The sequence below is a fragment of the Prosopis cineraria genome, unplaced genomic scaffold (genome assembly GCF_029017545.1).
Source record: "Prosopis cineraria cultivar Desert tree isolate PC_DT_omini unplaced genomic scaffold, ASM2901754v1 PC14, whole genome shotgun sequence".
Classification (NCBI taxonomy): domain Eukaryota; kingdom Viridiplantae; phylum Streptophyta; class Magnoliopsida; order Fabales; family Fabaceae; genus Prosopis; species Prosopis cineraria.
The window spans coordinates 8281949-8306784 of NW_026555345.1; the positions used below are offsets into that span (position 1 = coordinate 8281949).

The 24836-nt window shown below is 30.1% G+C and overlaps 2 protein-coding genes and 1 long non-coding RNA gene across 7 annotated transcripts; 1 reads left to right on the top strand and 2 right to left on the bottom strand.

The window, feature by feature from the left end:
- Nucleotides 1-197: 197 nt before the first annotated feature.
- Nucleotides 198-8514, bottom strand: LOC129292977 (heat shock 70 kDa protein 18-like). 4 transcript variants are annotated; one of them, XM_054930736.1, is made up of 4 exons: nucleotides 8206-8514; nucleotides 6519-6552; nucleotides 2628-2871; nucleotides 198-2117 (listed from the first exon to the last, which is right to left on the bottom strand). In XM_054930736.1, exons 3-4 carry the CDS (start codon nucleotides 2842-2844, stop codon nucleotides 373-375), a joined length of 1962 nt encoding a protein of 653 aa, XP_054786711.1. In that variant the 5' UTR covers nucleotides 2845-2871; nucleotides 6519-6552; nucleotides 8206-8514; the 3' UTR covers nucleotides 198-372. The 4 variants fall into 4 exon arrangements, with proteins under 4 accessions (XP_054786711.1, XP_054786712.1, XP_054786714.1 ...); XM_054930737.1 differs by having other exon boundaries at nucleotides 2628-2944; XM_054930739.1 differs by having other exon boundaries at nucleotides 8449-8465.
- Nucleotides 8515-13596: 5082 nt separating this feature from the next.
- Nucleotides 13597-16990, bottom strand: LOC129292976 (heat shock 70 kDa protein 18-like). 2 transcript variants are annotated; one of them, XM_054930734.1, is made up of 3 exons: nucleotides 16593-16990; nucleotides 16091-16463; nucleotides 13597-15445 (listed from the first exon to the last, which is right to left on the bottom strand). In XM_054930734.1, exons 1-3 carry the CDS (start codon nucleotides 16593-16595, stop codon nucleotides 13788-13790), a joined length of 2034 nt encoding a protein of 677 aa, XP_054786709.1. In that variant the 5' UTR covers nucleotides 16596-16990; the 3' UTR covers nucleotides 13597-13787. The 2 variants fall into 2 exon arrangements, with proteins under 2 accessions (XP_054786709.1, XP_054786710.1); XM_054930735.1 differs by lacking the exon at nucleotides 16593-16990 and having other exon boundaries at nucleotides 13597-15317; nucleotides 16091-16321.
- Nucleotides 16991-17147: 157 nt separating this feature from the next.
- Nucleotides 17148-17816, top strand: LOC129292984 (uncharacterized). The gene is made up of 2 exons (XR_008589073.1): nucleotides 17148-17288; nucleotides 17486-17816. It is a non-coding gene; the product is annotated as an uncharacterized LOC129292984 (long non-coding RNA).
- Nucleotides 17817-24836: the final 7020 nt, after the last annotated feature.

The following is a 24836-nucleotide window of genomic DNA, read 5'->3' on the forward strand; positions in this document are numbered from 1 at the left end:
CGAAGAATGTTTATGATTTGCTATCCATACTTATAATTGATCTGTACTTATAATTTTCAAAAGAGGAGGGGAAAAAACAACTAACATCAACTTCAATTCTTCACTTGGATAACCCCACTTTCATATCAACCACATCGCTTAATTATAACCAAAATGCATCAAGTGCGTCGGTGTATATATATATATATATATATATATATATCACAAAATGGAAATTAGCTAACTTTAATCAGAAATCAAGTCCTTAAGATTCTGAACTCAGAAGTAGACTTGAGTCAAAACCACAAACAAGCACACACTCCCCCTCGCCCCAACAAAAACCAAACCACAAACACAAACTAATCAAGGTCCATACAGAAACAGCCACACCTGTCATATGCTCAGATTTGCTAAATTTTTTACTATGGATTTCCATTTTTTCCCCTTATTACTCGAGACAGCACCAGAACGATCGGCAGAAAAATCCCAATCTTGACTCATCTTCATTATAATAGGAATCATGATTCCCTCGAGCTCTTTTTTCTCATGATCATACTCATAAACTTCAGCAAGCTGCTGGACATCAAGTAATTGTGAGGCCTTTTCAACCGTATCCTTAATCTTCTTCTGGTCTGATGGTAAAAGCTTTAAGCCAATCTCCTCGTCATTTATAAAAGATTCGATGTCGTAGATATAGATCTCCAAAGCATTCTTTGCTTCAACTTTCTTCTTGTACCTCTCATCATCAGCTTTGAATTGCTCTGCTTCTTGTACCATCCTTTCAATTTCTTTCATTGGTAGTCTACCTTCTTTATTGATTATGGCTGTCCCATTCTTGTTACCTGATCTAGTTTCCTCAGCAGAGACGTTTAAGATGCCATTGTCATCAACAGAAAAGCAAACTTTAACGTTAGGAACACCCCTTGGTTCTTGGGGGAACGTCAGAGTAAACTTACCTAGCAAGTTGTTATCCCCAACCCTTGTTCTCTCACCCTCATAAACACAAAATTCTGCTTTTTTTTGGTTGTCAACCACAGTAGTAAACTTATCTACTGATATCGTTGTGGGAATGCTTGTGTTCCTTGGGATTATTATGTGCATGAGACCACCCTTTACCCCAATCCCTAAGGACAACGGATTGACATCTCTCAAGACAATACCCGGTGAATTTTCAAATACTTGTCCACTTAATATGGCAGCTTGAACAGCAGCACCATAAGCAACAGCCTCATCAGGGTTGATGCTCCTGCATAGATGCTTCCCACCGAAGAAGTCCTGTAATAGTTGTTGAACTTTGGGAATTCTTGTAGACCCACCAACAAGTACAACCTCATCAATTTTGCTCTTGTCCATCTTAGCATCTATAAGACACTTCTCCACAATTTCCAAACATTTTGTAAAAAGGTCTTTGTTCAGTTCCTCAAACCTAGCACGGGTGATAGTTGAACAAAAGTCAATGCCCTCAAATAAAGCATCAACCTCAACGTTTGTCTCTAGAAGGGATGTGGATGAGAGTGTTCTTTTTGCCCTCTCACATGCAGTTCTCAACCTCCTAAGGGTCCTCGGACTTTCAGTAATGTCCTTCTTATGCTTCCTCTTAAACTCTTTCACAAAGAAGTTCACCATTCTGTTGTCAAAGTCCTCTCCTCCAAGATGTGTGTCGCCATCAACAGCTTGAACTTCAAAGTCACCCTTGTTAATTGTGACAAGTGACACATCAAAGGTACCTCCACCAAGATCAAACACAAAAATATTTCTCCTTCTATCAAATCTCTCTTTCTTATCAAGGCCATATGCAATGGCCGCAGCAGTGGGTTCATTGATTATTCGCAATACGTTGAGGCCTGCAATTTTGCTGGCATCTTTGGTTGCTTGACGTTGAGAGTTGTTGAAATAAGCCGGCACGGTCACAACTGCATCTTTAATTAGTGTACCAAGATATGTCTCTGCAATCTCACGCATTTTTGTTAATATCATGGATGAGATTTCTTCAGGTTGAAAGTGCCTTTCCTTAGATTTAAAATTTACAACAATTTTGGGCTTGTCATTGGCACCACCAATGATCTTAAACGGCCAAAGATTCATGTCACTTTGAACAAGGGGATCACTAAATCTCCTACCAATCAACCTCTTAGCATCTGCAAATTATTAATTAGATAAAACTAAATAATTAGTTTGGCAAGAGAGAGGGTCATATCCGAAAACTAGCCAAAGCCATGTATAGTACAACATCCTCTAAAAAAATTATGAATGTCAATTGAACTTTTGGTGAATAAAATTAATTGGGAATTAACGGAGTACAATTGCAAGAGGTCAAATCCTAATTCCTTGTTATTTATGAAGATTCAGAGCTTTTTATATTCAAAAACCTGTTTTAATTGAGGAGTTCATTCTTTACTTTTATGACCTGAAATGCAATTTCTAAGTCGTACCCATATTCGACTAACGTATTATATTAATTGTAAATTAAAAATAAAATACAGTCAGGAAAGAAACCAACTTCAAAAAATTATGAAAAACATTATCAAATTGAAGAAGTTTTTTTATTTTCTTGTTATTTATTCACATTACTGGCTACTATATATTGTTTTCCAAAGTTCAATTCAGCGAACAATTGATATATTTAGGGGGGAGAAAAGGAAAATTACCAAAGACAGTGTTGGTAGGGTTAAGTGCAGCTTGGTTCTTAGCAGCATCACCAACCATCCTTTGAGTGTCAGTGAAGGCAACATAAGACGGCGTCGTTCTGTTGCCTTGTTCATTCACGATGATCTCTGCTCGATCGTGTTGCCATACTGCAACGCATGAATAGGTGGTTCCAAGATCAATCCCAATGGCTAGTTTCTGATGCGAGCTGTCACCCATTCTCCTTTTCTCTTTCACTTTCTCAGTCTGAGAAAGAAGAGAGAATTCTTGAAGATTGGGAACTGGGAAGCTAAGTGTCCATTATAATAACGCAGCGAAACTGAGATTCATGAAAGATTTTGTCTGTTCAGTTTTGCTAAACTGTTCGAAGACAAAAGAGGCAGATAATAAAGTTGAAGTGACGAACGTGGGCATCAAAGGCGGTGGATATCAAGAGCAACGACATTAGAGATACTCTTTGGTCTAAGAAGCAAAGGCGTGCGGATGCTAAGAAGCCACCATGTATTATGCATGCATCTTCGTTATATATATATATATATATATATATATGCATGTGGCACATGTGTATTTATTGTAATTTTTATTTTCAAGTACATAATTAGATGAGGGAGAATGACACTTAAATTGTAAAAGAAAAATTAATGATAATAAATTTTCAATTAATTTTTTTAAAATAAATTGTAAATATCAATTTTAAAAGTTTTATCTTTTTGATTCAAAAAATACTTCCTCCGGTGGCGCACCCAAGTTGACAAAAGTGGGGGGCTGGGGGAAATTGCTATCATTAAATTAGCAAATGTTTCATTTACCTTCATGTTAACTTTGTACTTGCTCCCCTTTTAGAATTACAATTGTCCCCACAAAAAATTAATATATTGCCCCATACTTTCTTTAAAAGACTAAAATTTATCTTTAGTTATTTAATTTTACACAACATTATATTTTAATCAATTAATTTTATAAAATATCTTTTCAATCTTTTAATTCTAATATCATTAGTTTTATCGATAAAAATTTTTTACATTAAATTTTTAAATATTAACAAAATATTTTTAAATATTAACGTATTAAGTTTAATTTTTTAAAATAACAATAATTGATATAAAAAATATTCATTTGAAATTAATAGTATTAGGATTAAAAGGTTAAAAAATTACTTGTTAAAATTAAAGGATGAAAATGAATACTTATATAGTTATATATAGTTAGAGAGGACCAAATGTACATTGTAGCCTATTTAAAAATATTTTTTATCTTTTATTTATTATAAAAATAAATTTATGATTTATGATATAAATGAAATTAATATATATTTAAACTTCTCATATAATTGATTTGCATATTTATATTTTATTGAAAATTATTAATATTCATGTTTGGTATACTCCATTATAATTTTTTTTATTCAATTGCCCAATACTCTAAGAAATCTAGGAATATTATCACATGCCACCCAAACTAATCCAAACTCTTGTTGTGTGATACCATTATTATCAATGACAACCTCTTACAAGTACCTCATGTAAAGAGTTGGGCAAACAAACTCAACCTAACCAGCTAACTTGTTAGCCTATCACTTTTGGCAGGTTGAGTTGAAAAAATAAACTCATTTTTTTTAAAAAAAAACAAGCTAAATTAGCTCAAACCATGAAAAGTGTGAGCTAAATAAGGTTAAGCATGCTAGCCCTTTTTATTTTGTTGTTTTTTGTTATTCTTTTCTAAATCCCCACCTAAGCCTTGCTTGAACTCCAGCCCAACAAAGTGAGTCTAGGACCAAATCCAAGCCAATTTCACCCAAAAGAGAAAGAAATTAGGTGTACTTTGTAGGCTAGCCTAATGTACGAGTTGGGTTAGATTTTCCCAATCCATTTATCTAACAAGCTAGCCTAAACCTTGCTTGTTAAAACACCAACCCACATGGGCTGGCCATAGCTTATTTGCCTAGCTCCTAGATGCTTTGCCATATTATTTAATGTGATTGCACAATTCAAAACTTAAACTCGGGATCTTGGAATAAATTGATTCACTTCTCTCAATTAGTTGAACTAAGAGTCCATTGATTCACTAATAAATTTTCTTATGTTTGTCATTATTCCCATTAATTTCACCATCATTTTAAATAATTACTCCTAAATATCTAAATTTCTTATTTATGGTATGATCTAATCTCTTAATCTCACTTCTAAATTACTATCAACTTAGCATAACAAAATGATAAAAAATTTAGTTGTCATTTTATTATGCTTAGTTATTAATGTACTTTCTAGTATTTAGTCAAATATAAAAAGCCATCCAATGTAACGTAGATTTGAATTTACAACTCAAATTCATTATTAGAGTTTAAAAAGTTGCTATCATATATTATGTAAAACAAGTTATAATAAATCCACTTAAAATTGTTCTTTCTGTTTTTACATGTTACTCCTTTATAGTTTTCACACACACACAAACCGTATCTCATCCAACATAAGTCACTTTTAACTACTCCATCAAAATCAATAAAAAATAGTTAAAATATTTATATCGTTTCAAAAGGCAAGAAATCTCTGAATTTATACTTATTAAATGCGCCGTCATAAAAATACTTTCTCTTTCAGGTAATTTTTTACTTTCTACTCATCAAAAATTATAAAAAGATAAATTTAAAAATAATAAGTAATGATCAACTCTTTTATGCAAAGTAACTTATAAAAAATACTTTGAATTTCTTCTAGAAGGTGATTTATATATAGGATTGAAGGGGATAACTTATTTTCAATTTAATAAATGATTATTCTAGATTTTTTCTTTTATCCAAACTAAGAATTTCTGTAAGCGTAATTTTTATTTTCAAATGAATAATTTGTTTTTGATTTTTTTTTTTCGGGGCCAAACTAAGATTTCCTTTAGCAGAAGTAGGGGTATATTTATTGATACTATGATATCCTTATCTATTGATACTATCTTCAACAATGTTGGAAGCCCCACAGTCTATCTAAAAACTTCTACATTCCTTATGCAAGTCCCCATAGTCAACAAGTCTGCCTTTATATCACTTCTCACTTAGAAAATAGTATTCCGACACACCTCGTTGACTAAATGCCTGTATCCTATAAATTCTAACTTTTGTCCATTCCTTTATTTTGTAATCCAAACTTTTATCCATTTCTATTCCCTACAAATATTAAGATAATATGCATTAATTAAAAAAATAAAATAGTAAAAACAAAAAATATATTCAAAGTATAAATTATAAGCTTAAATTTAATTATAATATTAATAAATGCAATCTGAAATTAATTAATTAGTTAAGATATAAATTATAATTAAATATATTAATTATTATTTAATTATAAATAAATTAATTTAATTAATTATAATTAATGAAATTTTAAATTATAAACTAATATGCATAATTAAATTAAATATTATTTTAGTTATAAATATACTAGATAAATATATTCATTCTATTAATTAAAATAAAAATTAATTATAAATATAGAGATTTATATTTAATTTAATAATAAATAGTAGTTTTACATACTAAATATTAGTTTAATTTATATTGATTAATATTTTTTAAATTAACTCAAAATAAAATATTAATTACGATATTTACTTTAGTTACAATAAATAAATAAATTATATTTACAACATATAATTATAGTAATCTCAATTTAATTAAATTGATCACTTATAGTTATATTCATACTCAATAAACTTAACTATGATTATAAATAATTATAAATTAATTATAAATATAAGATATAATTATTTGAAAATAAAATCTTATCAACCAAAAATTCACCATGTGCTTGGCACATGGTAAGCAAGGCCATCATCAATTATGCTTCACATGAAACAACAGAACCGGAAAAGCAAGCCTAAATCTATCAGGCAAAATGAACTCTCACCTCTATTTGGCTGTAATTCCTCCCTTTATATATCCTGTAAATTTTGGCATAAAATATGTTATCATCATGCATTGAATATTGATACACATGTATTCATTGCAAAAGTTTCAAGACTTCAGAGTTTGTATAGGTAATCAACTTTTGGCTTTTAGAAAGTGCTTTAGAAACTTTCTGAATGCCAAAAATTGTTTGAACATTGTTTTCATACTCAATCCACATTCTAAAAGCACATTATGAAAGTTGAGGAAAGTGGATGTGCATATGTAACTTGTTAGTAGCTTTTGAAAAGCACATTTGGAGGTTAGGAATTAATGAGGGAATTATATGTGTATCTAAATTTTGAATTGACTACGCTACCACTAATTACACTTCCAATTCAGCAAGCAGTGCAGAAACTATTATTTATGCATCAGGTGTAATGCTGCAGATTTTCAAAATGGTTTATACCATCTCCACATATGACAAAACATGATCTTCCTCATTTGCAGAAAGTTTCCGAACATTGCAGCAAAATTCAAATCTTTATTTAGGGTAACTACAATTTTCAAAAAGGTTACACGCACCAACAACTTCTATCTTTAACCTCTTAGTATTATCAGTATGGCGAGTAACCAAAAGAAGACAACTTAGCTGTTCCAAGAACTTGAAATTTTTTAATACCAGTTGCACAATCTGCTGATAATATCAAGAAGTTCCGGTGGCTATTATGCATGCATATTTTTCAACAATAACACACATCTAAGTCACTGAAATATGCAGATATATCGGCCAAAAGTGCTCATTTGATTGGGGCGGATAGGAAATCTCTGAGTTCTGTTCTAAGTGACACTACGTAATTGCTCCAAGTTTTTGCAACTTTCTATTTCAAAAAGAAGCTGGTTTTCAATGCCTTCAAATCATGGGGATTCACTCAAAATCCATTGTGCAGATTTTGTAAAGGTTTGTTTTTCATTATAAAAATAAGAAGAGATGAAAGACTACTACAACTAATCTTAAGTGATAAAAAATGCTTGATATACATGGAACTAAACCCTCCCAATAACAAGATAACTTAAACTTATCCCTCCAAATAAAAAGAACAAAAAATTGTTACCAGTTATATATGCCTTACGAGAAGTGTGATTAAGTCACATATGATGGTTGTATATCCTATTTTTTTCATAGCTCAAATCTTTTAACTTTAGAAAATAAATTTTCTATAAACTTATTACATTTTTATTCTTAAGAGTAATAGGGTGCCATCAATAAAAAAACAAAACAAAAAGAAATCAAAAGAAAGCAAGAAAGATATTCTTAAAGGTTTTGTCCTCTCTTTATGGAAATGAGAGTGTGCTTTGACATTGCCTAAAAGGAAAAAAAAAAAAACAGAGTATTGCAGTTCATCACTGAGCGGCAAAATTTAGAAGCTGGAGACATGCTTCAAAGTCAAATATCAATATTAATGCCTTTGATCAAATACAACTACAATTTAGATCATTCGACAAACTTGTATCGACATAACATGGGTTGCAACCATTTCATAACTATATACGCATGCTTAAAAAATATGCTCTGCAGGATAAAAGGCTTATGTTTCACTAAGACCCAGCCCGTCCTCACTCCACTATCTACTCTATTTTATTCGTTTATGAAGATTTAACTACACCAAGCCCTTGTTTTTAAATGATCACACACACTCATCTCTTACCTTTCTTGTATTTCATTGCAGACTTGGACAGAAATAATAGATTGCCGACACAATAAGCAGCCTTGAAAGTAAGTGATGTAACACACACACACACCCACACTCACACTCACACTAGCACTAGTTCAAACAGAAAAGAAAATGGGGGATGAAACAGAACAGGGAGTTAGATGGGGAGAGAAACGAGAACAGAGAGAGAGAGAGAGAGAGGAGGAAGGACAGAACTGAGAGGGAGAGAACGCAGACCGGAGGGAGAGAGGGAGAGAGCATTCAGAGTATCTCAAATAAGTTCATTTATCAAGTCTGCCTCCAAGTTGCAAAGAAAAGTCTGTATATAAACTTGAGGTTTCCTTTTCCACAAGGAAATATCCACTTACAGCCCATTTAATACATGAAATGATAAAACAACGCTGAATAAAGTAGAGAGAGAAAGTAGTATCATATAAAGTTAAGATTCCTTCTTTTTTTCTCAGCAAAAGATAGGTTCCTTCCACTGAAAGTTTGTTCAAAATATATTAATTCCTATCCTTCATCTCTAAGGAATAGACTAATGCACAAGTCTTATCCTCAATTTCTAAGAACTCTACTGCTTTTATCCATGTGGTTGTCTTCTCAATAATGTTGTACAGAAATAATATAGCCTGTAGTGTTATAAGTAAAGTTATGGTTCCTAACATGAAATTGTAACTTATCATTGTGAGGAAAAAATGGTGATGATGATGTAAGTAATCGAAAAGGAAAAAATTATACACGTGAAACTCTTCCAGTTCATGGTTCCCCAGTCTAAGAATTTTATATTTTTATTATTGATACCCATAACATGATATATGGACACTAAAGAGTTTCTTATTCAAGAGAGAAAAGAATAAAATGATTGTGTAAAAATACGTAGGAATTCAAAAGCTACAATTAAAAAAAAAAAAACTCTATGAAAGAAACTGAATCTGCACCTACAATTTATAACTAGTCTATTCCCTTAGTGGTGTCAGACACATACGCGTGGCCTTCAATCCGATTTCTACATAGCCACCTTTGGACATAAATTGGTGGACACCCAAAAAATAAAAAAATAAAAAAAAACTCACCTTCACACATTTTTTCCGTCCACACCCCCAATTATTATTATATTAATCATAATGAATGGTATGGATATGGTTAAAAAGAAAGAAAAAGATAAATATTAAGAAAGGACAAAGATGTTAAATACACGGAGACAAGATAAAAGCAATTTGAAACAAGATGAGTGGGGTCTCATGACTTAATGGGGAAGGGAGGAGCTAATTGCATTACAAGTCGGTCAAGATATGTTTGAATATGACAGTAAAGGACCACCACCATACATTTACACATCAGTGTTTATAAAAACAACACTGTGTATTGTTGGTCTTATTTTAAAGTCTGTCCTTTCCTTTTATGGTTTTCACCATTAAAAATTATTTTTCACTCGCTATAACAAAGATACATGATGATATAACAAAAAATAAATCATCAAATTAAAAGAAGGGGAGATGTTATAGAACCTACCTATAAGCAAAAAAAAAAAAAAACTTTGTAAAAAGAGCTCTAGCTTGATGCCATATAGTCTCCTCTTACTGAAGATAGCAAACATCCATCTTGTTACACATCAGACACTATATATATAGTGAAGAAAAAAAAACACGTGCTTGGCATATTCTGCAAAATAAAAAAGTGGGAGAATTACATTCAGGTCCCACACAAAAAAATTAATTACTACAAAGTCTATTAGCAATTGAGTTAAAGAAATTGACAACACAATCAATTGTTAATCTCTTTAATTCAATTATCACTGAATCTTGTAGTAATTAATTTTTTTGTGTAGGATTTCAATGTAATGCTCCCGTCAAAACACAAAATAAGAAATGCTTATGGACAAGCACGTGTCTTTTTTCTTTCTTCACCATCATTTCTTATTTCTTATTGTCCATAATCTAAAAAGAAAAGAGAATATAATAATCAAATTGCAAAACAACAGCCAACCAATCAAAACACGAACATAAATAAAACCAAAAAATCGCGTAGCAATCGGCTGGAACACCAAATAGTGAGCCGAAGAGCCACAATGAACTGACAAAAATAGAACAAAGTAGCAAATAAAATTACAAGCAACGCCGAAGAACCAACTTAAAACGAAGTAAAGAGCAGACAAAAGAGGCCGAAGAGTATTTGGAAACTTTCTGTGAAAAAGGAGAGGGAAAATGGCGAGGGAGCTTTTCGACACGAAATGCCATATGGATCCTAAATTTTACGTTGTCTATTGGTTAGAGAAAATATAATTTTTTATCCTTATATTTTATTCATATTTTATTATAAATCCTAACACCTTTTTGGTGTATTGTGAATCCCTATACTTTCATTTATCAGTGTTTTAAATCTCAAAATAAATAAAATGTAGGGTCTTTTGAGAGATCTAAAACACCGAAAAATAAAAATGTGGTAATTAAAATATATAAAAAAATGTAGAAATATATAGCAAAACACGAATAAAGTGTAGAAACCAAAAGTTATATTTTTCCTCTATTTTAATAAGAATTTCGGGAAAAAAATAGATATATCTAATCAGCTTAAAATACTTTTGTCCTTAAAAAAATCAGCAAAAATAATCATTAACCCTAAATATTATTAGTGTTTATAAAGTTATCAAATATATTTTTACTAAGAAATTTATCAATTATATTTTTTTTATTAATCTTGATATTTTCACTTTTAATATAATTGCTTAATTTTAATTTCTTTTTACTAATTTTTAATATTTTCGTGCATTGCACTAGTATAAAATCTAGTTATAAAATAAGTAAATATCAAATCATTTTTACAAAATAAAGATGCATTGTGATATTATACAAAATAATATCATAGTGATCTCGAGTTCGAACCTTATATACAATAACAATTAAATTCTTAATAAGATGGGTGGCCTTCTTTCAATCACCGATCAGATTAGTTTGAGTCAAATACTTGTGATACTAGAATTCAATTGCCCAAGAAAAAAAAAAAAAACTATGTTATATAAATGAATGGGCCTTAATTGTCATTCAAAAAAGTTAATTTGCAGTTAAAAGTAAGGGAGAATATCAATGAGGCCTCATAAAGACAATAATTGCGTGCGCCGAAATGATTTTGAGATTTTTTCACAAGCTGAATTAAGAATAGAAATTAAATGTTCTGTTTCAATTACTGAAATACCCTTGCTTTATTTTAAAAAAAAAAAGAAATTCCCTACCATTGCCACAGCCAACAAATAGATTATCGCCGCGCTAGTAGCCAAACTGCCGCCACGTACTACCAAACCCCTGACACCAACAACGTGGTCAACCATATATGGTCAATTCCAGAAATGGGTCAAGAGGGTTTGAAACGAGACCTTTTAGTTTTTTAAAATATAAAAGACAATTAAAGCAATTAAACCTTTTAATTATATAATAAAAATCACTTCCTTCATTAAAAAATATAAAATATTTTTTGAGAGGTTAAATATTTAAAAATATAAAATATTTTTAATCTTTTAAAATATAATTATTATTTTTTTTTCAAAAGTGCCTTTATTGATAGTAACTTTATATTTATTATAGAGTGCTTAATAGGAATAAATATAAAAAAATAAGGTTAGTTTGAAAGTAAGTAACTACTTTATTGAAAGGTGAGATTCAGTTAAAATTGCTTTATATTTTTCAACGAAGGGAGTATATATATATATATATATTATAGTTTTTTTTTTTGTAGAAATATGTATTGGAGGTTTTGTTTTCAAGCCTTTTAACGAGAATTGTTAATTTTAGATAAATTATTGTTAATATATGAACAATAACTTATCAATATTCAAACATCACTTATTAATATTTAAAAAACATCACTTATTAATATTTAAAAAATATGTTGTTAATTTTTTAAAAATCAACTTGTCCCTTGATTATCGACAAATTATCAATATTATATTGAATAAAATAATATATACATGTTATAAATTTAGTTTCAAAGCATTTTGTTATTACTTCTAAACAAGTTATCAATATTCAAACTATAGTTTTCCAATCCAAAAAAATGACTCATCAATATTCAATAAATAAATTGTCATTTTCTAAAAGCTAACTTGGTGCATGCGTGTTATCAATTATACGTTCTTATAGTATAATTTGTTGGAGTAATATATATTCTATAAATTTAATTTCTAAACATTTTCGTGAATCTTTAATTCTGGACGAGTTGTTGTTAATATTCAAATAATAATATATTCTCTCTATTAAAAAATGTAAGGTATTTTTAATTGAATCTCACTTTTCAATAAAGTAGTTATCTACTTTATAACTAACCCTATCTTTTTATATTTATTTTTATTAAATACTCTATAATAAATATAAAGTCATTATCAATAGGGTCACTTTGGGAAAAAAAGGTAATTGTTACACTTTGAAAGATTAAAAATGCCTTATATTTTTAAACATCTAACTCTTCAAAAATGCATTGCATTTTTGAACAAAAAGAGTATCATTTTCAAACATTACTTATCAAAATTTTGAATGATTTCTTATAAGTTTGTGTAAAAATAACTTGTCATCAATAGATAGGAAGAAGGATACAGAAAAGTTACACGATCAATCCACCGTATAAAATTGAAAAAAAATAAATTAAACAACACAGAAAAGAAGGGTGAAATTGAAAACTACATAACCAAAACTTATTTAATATTATACTCCCTTCATTCAAAAATATAAGATATTTTTAACTGAATCTTACATCCCAATAAAGTAATTACCAACTTTCGAACTAGCTCTATCTTTTCATATTTATTTCTATTAAATACCTTATAATAAATATAAAATCACTATCAATAGGGGTACTTTTGAAAAAAAGGTAATGATTATATTTCGAAAAGATTAAAAATACCTTATATTTTTTAATATTCAATTTTTCAAAAAATGTCTTATGTTTTTTAATGGAGGGAGTAAATATAAATTATAAAATATATTAGTTTTTTCCAAATTGCATCTTAAATCTTTGCATCGCATAATTATCGATGGCTCTACTTGTACGTACATGCATGCATATTACAAATATCTAGATAATAAATTTTATTAATAAAAACGTTTTAGCAACATTCAAGTTTTTTTTTTCCTTTTTTAAATCAGCAAAATGCATTTCATTAAACTAAAACGGGAATACAAGAAGGGGAAAAAAAACCCGAAAACGGAAACTAAACCAATTCAAAAGCAAGAAAAACAAAGAAAGCAGAGCATCTAACATACAAACAAGAAACTCAGCCTATCCCTTCTCGATTCGCTACCTAGAGGCGCTGGTCACTATCAAGTTGACTCACCTGGTTCTTGAATGCTATATTCAAGCCAATGCAAGGCCTTCCAAAAGCATTTGTGTCAACAATTTAAATAAAATGCCATGCGCTAAGCTATAATTAACCGTAATGTATTCGTGTATACATTAGAAAAACCTCACAAAATGGAAATTACCTGACCCACTAAGTCAAATGATCAAAATCATTTACAATATGACAACGATTACAAAAAAGCATATCCAAGTCAACCCACTACGATTTCCAAAAACAGAAGAAAATATCATATGTCAAAATCTTGACTCGGCTTCAATGTAATGAGATTAAAGACTCTCTCGAGCTCCCTCATTCCATGCTCATACTCATCAACCTCGGCAAGCTGTTGGTCTTCAACTAGCTTTGAGGCTCTTTCAACAGCATCCTCAATCTTCTTGTCTGCAGCAGAAAGCCCTGAGCCAATCGCCTCATTATTTACAGCAGCCCTGATTTTGTAGATATAGTCCTCCAAAGCATTCTTTGCTTCGGCTTTCTTCTTGCACCGCTCGTCATCAGCCTTGTATTTCTCTGCTTCTTGAACCATCCTTTCAATGTCTTCTTTTGATAGTCTTTCTTTTCCTGAAATTATTGTCATCTGATTCTTGCTCCCTGATTTAGTTTCCTCAGCCGAGACATTCAAGATACCATTCTCGTCAATAGAAAAACAAATTTTAAGCTTAGGAACACCCTTTGGTTCTGGGGGAATAGTGAGGTAAAACATATCCAGCAAATTGTTATCCTTTACCATTGCTCTCTCACCCTGAAAAACATTTAAAGGGATTATTGCTTGGTTGTCATCCACAGTAGTAAACTTATCAACCCACATAGTTGTAGGAATACTAGTGTTCCTTGGAATCACTACTTGCATGACACCACCATGTTTCTCAAACCCAAAGGACAATGGGGTGACGTCTCTCATGACAATACCTTGTAAATCTTCATTTCCTCGTCCACTTAAAATAACAGCTTGAACAGCAGCACCATAAGCAACAGCCTCATCAGGGTTGATGCTCCTGCATAAATCCTTCCCATTAAAGAAGTTCTGCAATAGCTGTTGAATTTTAGGAATTCTTGAAGACCCACCAACCAAGACAACTTCATCAACACTACTCTTATCCATCTTAGCATCCAAAAGACACTTCTCTGTAATTTCTAAACATTTTGCAAAGAGGTCTTTGTTCAATTCCTCAAACCTAGCACGGGTGATTGTTGAATGAAAATCAATGCCCTCATATAAAGCATCAACTTCAACGATTGTATCAACAACGGATGTGGATGAGAGTACTCTTTTTGCCCTCTCACATGAAGTTCTCAACCTCCTAAGGGCCTTTGGGCTACCAGTAATGTCCTTCTTATGCTTCTTCTTCAACTCGTCCACGAAATAGTTGACCATTCTATTGTCAATGTCCTCTCCCCCAAGGTGCGTGTCACCGTCAACTGCTTTAACTTTGAAATCACCCTTGTTTATTGCAACAAGAGAGACATCAAAGGTACCACCTCCCAGATCAAAGACAAAAATGTTCCTCTCGTGGTCATAACTATCTTTCTTGTCCAAACCATATGCAATTGCTGCAGCAGTGGGCTCATTGATTATTCGCATTACGTTAAGGCCAGCAATTGTGCCTGCATCTTTGGTTGCTTGGCGTTGAGAATCATTGAAATATGCAGGCACAGTGACAACTGCATCTTTAACTGTTGAGCCAAGATATTTCTCTGCAATCTCACGCATCTTAGCTAGTACCATAGATGAGATTTCTTCCGGTATAAATTGCCTTTCCTGTGATTTTAAATTCACGATAATTTTGGGCTTATCATTGTCACCGCAAATGACCTTAAATGGCCAAAGGTTTATATCACTTTGAACATGGGTATCACTGAATCTCCGACCAATTAACCTCTTCGCATCTGTGCAAAATATTAATATTCTAAATGTTTTCTATAAAAAAAAAAAAACTACATAAAGTAAGTTAAATATATGTACCGCACACCATCCTCCACAAAAGAAAACGATCCTATCACTTGAACTAGAAATGAATAAATTATATGGAAGAGATGTTGGAATATTCATAATTATTTATGTATTTGCATTAATTAATAAAATCAGACAGATTAATTTTTATGATTTTATGTGAACCATGATGAGTGAACCACATGAATAAGCTCAATGGGTAAAAACAACTTGTAACCTTATAACCATTAATTATTTTACATCTCTTAACTGGCTGAGTTAAAAATAATGCAAGATTTATTAATTTATTAAATTATTAAAATAATTATTGATTTAACCCATATAAGTCGATGAATTTATAGCTAAAACACGCGATACTTTTCACTTATTGGGATCCAGTGTGTTGTGAGTTTAGTTATATTCAAAGTATTCGAAGAGTAACAATTAGTTATAAATTTTTCAGGTATGCATATTATTTTACTTAATCTTATTTAATTTATATGAATTGAGGTATTAATGTTAATAAGAGAGAGAACCAAAACGAACTTTAAAATAAAATTATGAAAAACATGATCAAAAAGAAAAAATTAGAGGAGAATTACCAAAGATAGTGTTAGTCGGATTATGTGCAGCCAGGTTCTTTGCAGCGTCCCCGACCATTCTTTGAGTTTCAGTGAACGCAACATAAGACGGCGTCGTTCTGTTCCCTTGATCGTTCACAATGATCTCTACTCGATCATGTTGCCATACTGCAACACACGAGTATGTGGTGCCGAGATCGATTCCGATCGCTCGTTTCTGGTGCAACTTATCTCCCATCCTCTTCTCTTTCAAGGCAGTGGAGTTTTGGGACACTAAATCTGAGAAGAGTTCTTGGAGACTGGGAAATAGTTGGAACTTGCAAGTGGCTAAGATGCTTATAATGACGAAGCGAAACTGACCATCATGATAAGTTGTCTGTTCAGTTTTGGAGCTCTGTTTCGAAAATCAAAGAAGCTGAGATTAAAATGGGGGAGAGAGAGAGAGAGACGTGGGAATCAAAAGCAGCGGAAATCATCAATAAGATAAAAGAAAATCAATCATCAATATCTACACTTTTCTAACCATCAATCCTCAATATGTACAATAAAAGTTCGGTTTCCAATGCTTGAACAGTGGATTTTCCGTGATTCCCTCCTGCTGTTGCTTTTTTGGGCCCCACCGTGTCCCTCATTATGAAATTATCGAATTGCCCTTACGTTCTTGTTGCTGCTGAAGAGAGTAGTGAGTAATGATTTCACCGATTTGAACTGGCTTCATCCGGTCTCCTTCTCCGCGTCTCCCCGTACGAAGGTGCTGTAGTTTTCTTGGTTCCTACTAGACGTTTCGCTGGTCTAATCTATCCCTTGTTTCTGCGTTGCTTCCCTCCCTGCTTGGTGTGCACGAAAAGTTTCTCCTTTTTCCTAACGTCTTTCTCTGGTTGCTTCCTCCCGCTAATATTTTTCTTGCTCCCCACGACTTCTTCTCCGCGTTGTCCCACTTCGTACCTCTGTTCTGTAGAAATATCAATCGATTTCTCAGCCTTAAACTCTAGGGTTCCCATTTGCCTTACCGGCTTCCAGTATAAAATTCACATTGGCCCCAACATCTAGGGTTTACATTGCAGAGACAATCTACAATGTCTCAGAACGGCAAGCGATGCCCAATCTGGACCAGTAGAGCACCGAGTATCCCAACCTCAATGTTTTGCAACGAATCGATCCCTTCGTCGACGAAATTCTCATCACCGCCGCTCATGCCACCTTCTACAATTGTCTTTCGGTACACTCTTTGCCGCCTGATATGGGTGGAAATTCACTTTTTGGCCCCTACTCTGATTACAAAAAAGCTGAGGCAAACAGTGCTTTCCTTACATCTCTTCCATCACTGATCACTTCGTTGAATAGAAAATACTTCATCTACCTCCGTTCCTTGCTTCCAATTCCATATGGGTTACACTGAATTTTCCTTCTTCCTAGGGTCCTCGTTGAGCACACGAGAAGAATCGGAGTCATTGAGTGGGCAAATGTAAGCTGAGGATCTGATTGATGCCCTCCGCTAAGTGGACTGGTATCACCGCCGCATCCTCTCTCTCCAAATTCTTTTCGAGATTCACCGCAGCGAGATCCTCCTCTGAATGGAGTAGCCGCCTCAAATGCAACCAGCACGAGCACGATTTCCTTCTTGGGATTTGTAGTTCTCTTCCAAAAAAACACTTGATTTTGAGTTCAATTTGTACAGTAGCTGAAGGTATCTCCGTACTTTTACCCTTCGGTTTCTGTAAATTAAATCGGGCAGTGCTTTAACTAAGGAAGTTCAAAATCGATTCAGACATAAAGAATCGACTCAATCCAATTTAAATTGAAACAACTTGATTAAAACTGAACAATAATTAAATTTGCTTCAATTTTTATTATATGAGAATCGATTAGTTTAATTTAAATTCAGTTTTAAGTATTAGAAACAGAATTAAACCAAATCAAACCTGATTATTATAAAATATATAATCATTTATCTATAAAATATATAATCATTTATCTGCAAAAGTATTTTGTTTTAAATTTTTTATAATAATAAATAAATATTTTTAAAGGATTTGAATGGAACGCATAATATTAAATAATTATAATAATCATGTTATGAGCATTATTTAATTATTTACAACTTAAAAACTTCAGTATTCAATTTATTTATAAGAAATATTTTATTTTAAATTTTATATAATAAGTTTTTCATTATTTATTAAAATATAGATATATAGATAAATATTTTTAAAGGACTTGAATGAAAATGTATAATATTAAATAATTTTAATCTTAAAAACTTATATCAATTTTTATAATTAATTATCATTATCACATTAAAATTTTATTATATTTTTATACCTCTATTTATGAAAAAAGGAGCCAAAACGAATTAGGTTTAATTTTAATACATAACACCATTATGAAGATTAAAAAAAATTAAATAAGTGTTTGAAACTTGATCCAAACCCTAACTAAACCGAATCAAATCAAAAATTAAACTGAATCAAACCAAACTTTATAAAAATTGATCAAATCTCAACTATAAGTAAATCGAATAGTTCGATTCGGTTTGATTTTTGGTCAAAACTAAATCAAACCAAGCCTATGAACACCCCTAACTTTAATAATCCTCAATTTGGACTCAACGATTTAAGGATTCTCTTTCTTAATTTTTTTTTAGCAAATTCTCGATCAAACTAAACTACCAAATCAAATAGAACGGGCTAAAAATCTAAGAACCAAATGCAGATGTTTCTCCAAAAAATAAAAAATATTCTGGTACTAGCATTTACAAAATAAAAAAAATGACAATAAAACCCTTTAAAATTATATAAATAATAATATAATTTTTTAAAATGTCATAATTTTAATAAAGTATTAGGGTCTTTTGTGTTAATAAATTTTAGAATGAAAAAACTAATTTACCCTTGTTGAAAATAATAAGTCTCAATTATAATTTTTGTTTAAAAAATTACAACTTTTATCTTGTAAATCATAAGAGTTAACAAAAATTATAATTTATTAAGTGTAATTTTTATTATAAAAAAATAAGCTCCAATTACAAGTTTTATTTAAGGAATAGTAAATCACAAATAGTAAATAGGATCAGAAAGAATATAATTTAGATATAGTCAAGCTCAATTAACCCATTTTCAAATATCACTATCAATGTACATCACTTCTCAACTCGTGTCATGATTGCATGATACTCTTTCTATATCAATTTATAAGGTATTTTTTTGACAAAATTATACATATAAATGAAGTTGGTTAAATACAATTTACAATCTTAATTATTCTATAAACTTTTAAAAATATCATTTATTAATAAGAGAGAGAGGATGAAATTTAGTTAAGGAATGGCATAATAAGGTGTAATTTTGAAATAATTATTATTAATGTAATTTTAATTTTTCAAAACATTTTATATTTTTAGATGCAAGATCACTTTTAAATATATCTCATAAAAGAGGGAGTAAATATTTTGAGTTGTTTTCTTCCTAGTCTTCTTTATCTTTTTCTTCCCAACAAATGCGCAAAACCCAATGTATAAAAGACTTAAAAGTTATGAAACAAAAATCTCACGGTGTAATAAAACTGATCCACTTATTTTTTATATTAAATAAAGTCAAGGGGTTAAATATAAATATTAATTTAACTATTTTTATATTACCAAAAAAATTAAAGTATATAATTAGTCATTTAATTTCATATAATATTTTATTTTAATCTCTTAAATTTATAAAGTGTTTTTTTTAATTTTTTAACCCTAACACTGTAAATTTAATTTTATCCTAACAGATTTTTATATTAAATTTTTAAATATTAACAAAATATTCTCAGATATTGACATATTAAATTTAATTTTTTTACAATAATAATGATTGACATAAAAAATAATCATCTAAAACTAACAATATTAAAATTAAAGAATTAAAAAGATACTTTATAAAATTAAAAGACTAAATTAAAATATTATATAAAGTTAGAAGCCTAAAAATATAGTTTAACCTTATCAACAAATGTAATGTTTAGCCCCAATTTGCTAACGAATTGCATGGCCTTATTTTCTTCATATAAATTATCAAATTACTTAAATACCACACTTATAATAGTAAAACATATCAAACATTTTTTTTATTTAAAAAAATTATTTACCTGAGGGGAACCAAGCTTACTTTATTAATGTCTTACATTTAGTTTGAGAAAATTAGCTCAATAATTTCAAAAAGTATAACTCCTATAAATTATGGATGAGATTTTTAAATATTTTAAAATCTAGCTCATTTATAAAATTAATTAGATAAGTTTTTTCCTCTTTTATCCTCAGAATAATTTTATTATTAAAACAGAATATATCTGATTTAACTAATATTTAATTAATTGGATCTTTTATTTTTATCATCAAAAATTGTATTGTGTGTGTTTCCCCTCTAATTTATCATCTATCAATATTTTATTTATTAAATTTTTTGATCTAATTTTTCTGGATTATCATATTCATATTTCTTATCGTGTTTTTCTTCATCAAAATTTCTGATCTGATTTGCCTGAATCACCATCTTTATTGCAGAGCTTTTCCTCTCTCTCCCTCTTTATTTTTGCTAGATATTATGAAGAGAATATTAGACATTAAAGAGAAAACTTCATTTGTCACGCTCCAAAAATAGAGGGTGATCGATACAGGATGTGATCCACCACACATCCATTAAGCTTTAAATCAAAAAATTTTTCCATTATTAAACATAATCATGTTTATATTGATTTATAACATGCGTGACAAACGTTGTATTAATTAAAGATTTAAATTTCTTTTGTAGAAATTTTGGTAGAAATTCCTCTATAAATAGGATCTCTTGAAGACTCTACAACACAATATTTTACACAAAATATCATTTCAATTAAAAACTCAGCTCCTTCCAACTAGTAAATAGAATATGCAACAAAATAAAGAACCTAGATATAGACTATGTGCGGTGCCTAAATATAAATTTACAAAATAAAATTTAATAATTGAAACTGTACATCAAAAGAAAGCTTTTTCCTTAGCTCTTTCAATTCTAGTCAATAATAAACCCTTCAATATTCAACAAGAGGTTCAACGTCAAATACACTATCTGAGAACAACAAATACTTTCTAGTAAATAACGTCCCAATATTAATAAAATTTAAAAAGGATAGCATGAATAAATGACAATAATTATATAAATTAAAGAAACAACAATTTTAATTAGAATATTTCATGAACTTTGAACTTAAGAGATTATATATAGCCTTAAAGAAAATCTTAAACTATTAAATTTTTAATATCAAATATCATTATCACTTGATTTTAAGAAAGCAATAAAATAAAATAAATAAATATAGTGACCTCTACTAATTTAAATTAATGGAATATAAAATCACCAAATAATTTAAAAATCATATTTTCAAGAACTTATTAGAACAACTAACAAACGTGGACACATAGTCTATGAGGATAACTAACCAAACATAGTCGAAGTCACAAAATAGATGTGGATACACAGTCTATTAGAGTAATTAACTAGACGTGGTTGAAGTCACAAAACAAATACAAGTATGAGACTCATGAATAACAGACGTAAGAACAAAGCTCACAGAAATCAAACTAGCTAATTATTAACCATGGCATGCCAAAAGCTAACAGCTACTATTAGCAAACAGTGTTTTATATATAGTCCCTTTGAAAACAATTTTCAAACATGTGACATGGTAATCACTTTCAAAATATAAATCTATTTTTTCAATATCAAACTTGTATGAATCATTTAAAACATCAATCTTGTAAATATAAAAATTCATAACTAACATTTCATAAACTTGTTGACTTTATCAAATAAAGGATTACTAGAATTTGTAAAAGCATTTTTCATCAATTTAAAAAATAATTGTTATAACTTCAAGAACTAAAGTAACTTAATTAACAAAAATAATTAATACTAGCAATATATTGATACATGTAGATTATTTAAAATATTTTGATAAAAAGAAAATTTGTTAATAAATTAATTAGAATGTTATCTACTTTCCTACAATGTTCCCAATTTTTAAAGATTTTCTCCCTTCAACTTTTATTAAAATCTTTTTCTTTCACATCCCCTGTAAGAATATGAAATAATAAAATTTAATTAAATTCCTATAAATTATAAATATTTCTTTCCACTTCTAACTCAATCTCAAAATTAAATCATCATAAGACAACACTCTAACTTACAAATTTTCAACTATAAAACTCTCAAGAGTTTACTTAATCTCTCAATAACATAGATAAATTTTTTTACAATATTTGATTTAAATTTACAAATGAGCAACACCCAAGCTAATTTATGTTTCTTGCAAGATCTAACAAAATTATAAAAAAATACCTATTCAAGTATCTCCTATTAAAATTTTCAAGTTAAATTCATAAGATAATAATATTCTAACTAATTATGTCTTCTAATGAATTTAATGAGACTTTAATAATTGCAATTTCAAACAAAACTTGCCTAATAAGCATTTTATCAAAGACCTTATGGATATCACTTTTTAAACAAATACCAACATCTTCAATTTCACTTCTAAAAATTTCATAATGTGAATATCATAGTAAATAATCAAATCAAACTCAATTAAAACTTAAATCTATGTCATCACTTTTAAATTTAATTCAAACTTCCCCTTCATATTCGAATACACACACGCAGCCACGAGCATCAACAAACACACGAAAAATTTGCAATTTCAACTCTATAACATCACACACCCACAGATTTATCAAGGAAAAGAAGAGGTCAAAGTTGCTCACTTTAGATGAACCAACATAGCACAAACAGGGAAAAGAAAATGAAACCACAGCTGAACAGGGGAAGAAAATAACAGCATTAAATCAGCCTCCTATCCACGAATCAATCTTCCCATAGCATCATACTAGCTCTTCACTTGTTCGCCACTCACGAATGAGAAGAATGAAGGAGGAAGAAGAAGGTTCAACGGCACAAATAGGGGAAAAAAATGCAGAGATTGACGGCTAAGTGAAGGACCATGGATTCACGACTTGGACTACTAGCAGTGGATAATCAAGGCACATGTTTGCAACGCCAGCGACCTGATTCTCACACCCATCAACAACGCATGTGTGAATGACGAGGGCTGAGCAAAAAACAAAGGAGATAAACAGAGACAAGAAGCACGACGGAGAATCTGGGTGTGCGCAGCAACGGCGAGCCTCCACCTTCACCAGTCGATCACTGGAAATGGAAGGGAAGAGACGAAGTGCTGTGGGAGGATGAAGAAATGGCAGAAAATTGGAGCTCTCTCTTACTCGGTTCTGGGAAAATCGAAGGAGAAGAGGAAGATATATTTCAGATTTGAAGCAGGGGCAATTCGGTAATTTCATAAAGTAAAAAACAAAAAAGAAAACCCCTTTTAGTCTCAGCCAGATTTAAACTTGGGATCTGATGGTTGAATTACTTGCACAGCTCCTACAGCACCATTGTCATAATAGTCCAAATGTTAATAAAAATACACTTTTAGCACATTATTATATATTTTTATTTTTATTTATCAAGGTTATTACACCATTAATGATCTGCAATACTACATCAATAATATACTGCTGTATATCAATGATAAATAAATTAGTAAGTTTTCACTGATATTACTTATATATTAGTGATATATAATAGTATATTATTGATATACTAACGTAGATTAAAATAACCAGACAATTAGATATAAATTTATTTATAATTAATATATCATATATCAATGATGTATTATTACAGATCAGTAACACAAAAAACATATAATCATTTACCTAAAACAGATCAAACACAGTTTGCAAAAAATTTTAGATTCTTAACTTATTACAAAAAATCAAATACTTAAATTAATAAAATAAAAAATCATAAACCTGTAGCTCCGTTTTTTCCCATCGGCGTGCTTCATTTTGTTGAGTCCCATCAATGTATCTCACCTCATGTTAGTCTCTCACCATCGTGATCGTGGCTCACTCACACTGCTCTACTATCTCACGTTCATTTTTTTTACATCAAGTTTTGTCTTCTCTCTTGCATTTGTCTTTTTCATTTCAGAGATTTCTTGCATTTTGAATCTTCTAGTATTTGAAAAAAAAAACATATATTAAAAAGGACAGTTTTCTAAATTAATTATAATCTAAATATTAAAAAGAATATTTTTAAATTTTAAAAAATAATAAGGTATTTTTTATGTGGTTTTATAATATGGGTTATCTGTATAAAAGTTTTTTTTTTAAGCCACTACGCAATACTTTACAATATTTGCTTTTCCCTTTAGGTCAATTCCATCTCTTCTTCCAGGTCAAAAAAAAAAAAAAAATCCATCTTTTCTTTATTTATTCACATTCTTTGAGAAACATGCCCACTTGATTTATCTTTCACCATTGCTTTAACTTTAGTGCTTTTCCCTTTAGGTGATGATCATATCCTTCTTAAAAATATAAGATTCAAAAAAGAAGCTAAGAAAGCAATTGATTCAAATTAAAGAATTAAATATTTAAAAAATTAGATTAACTAAATTTATTTAAAATTTAAATAAAAAAATTCAAGGAGTGTAAAGTTATTATAAGATTTAACAACGCTCATTAATTATTAGGTTTTTTAAATGTTACTAGCTACCAAATTTTGAGAAAAGGAAACAATTTTATATAGTTTTTTTGTTAATTAACTAGTCAAGTTTAAGCGTTTAAAATATTTAGCTAGTGATTTAATTAAACATAAATACAACTATTACTTTCGAATGAAGGAGAAGGCAAAAAAAA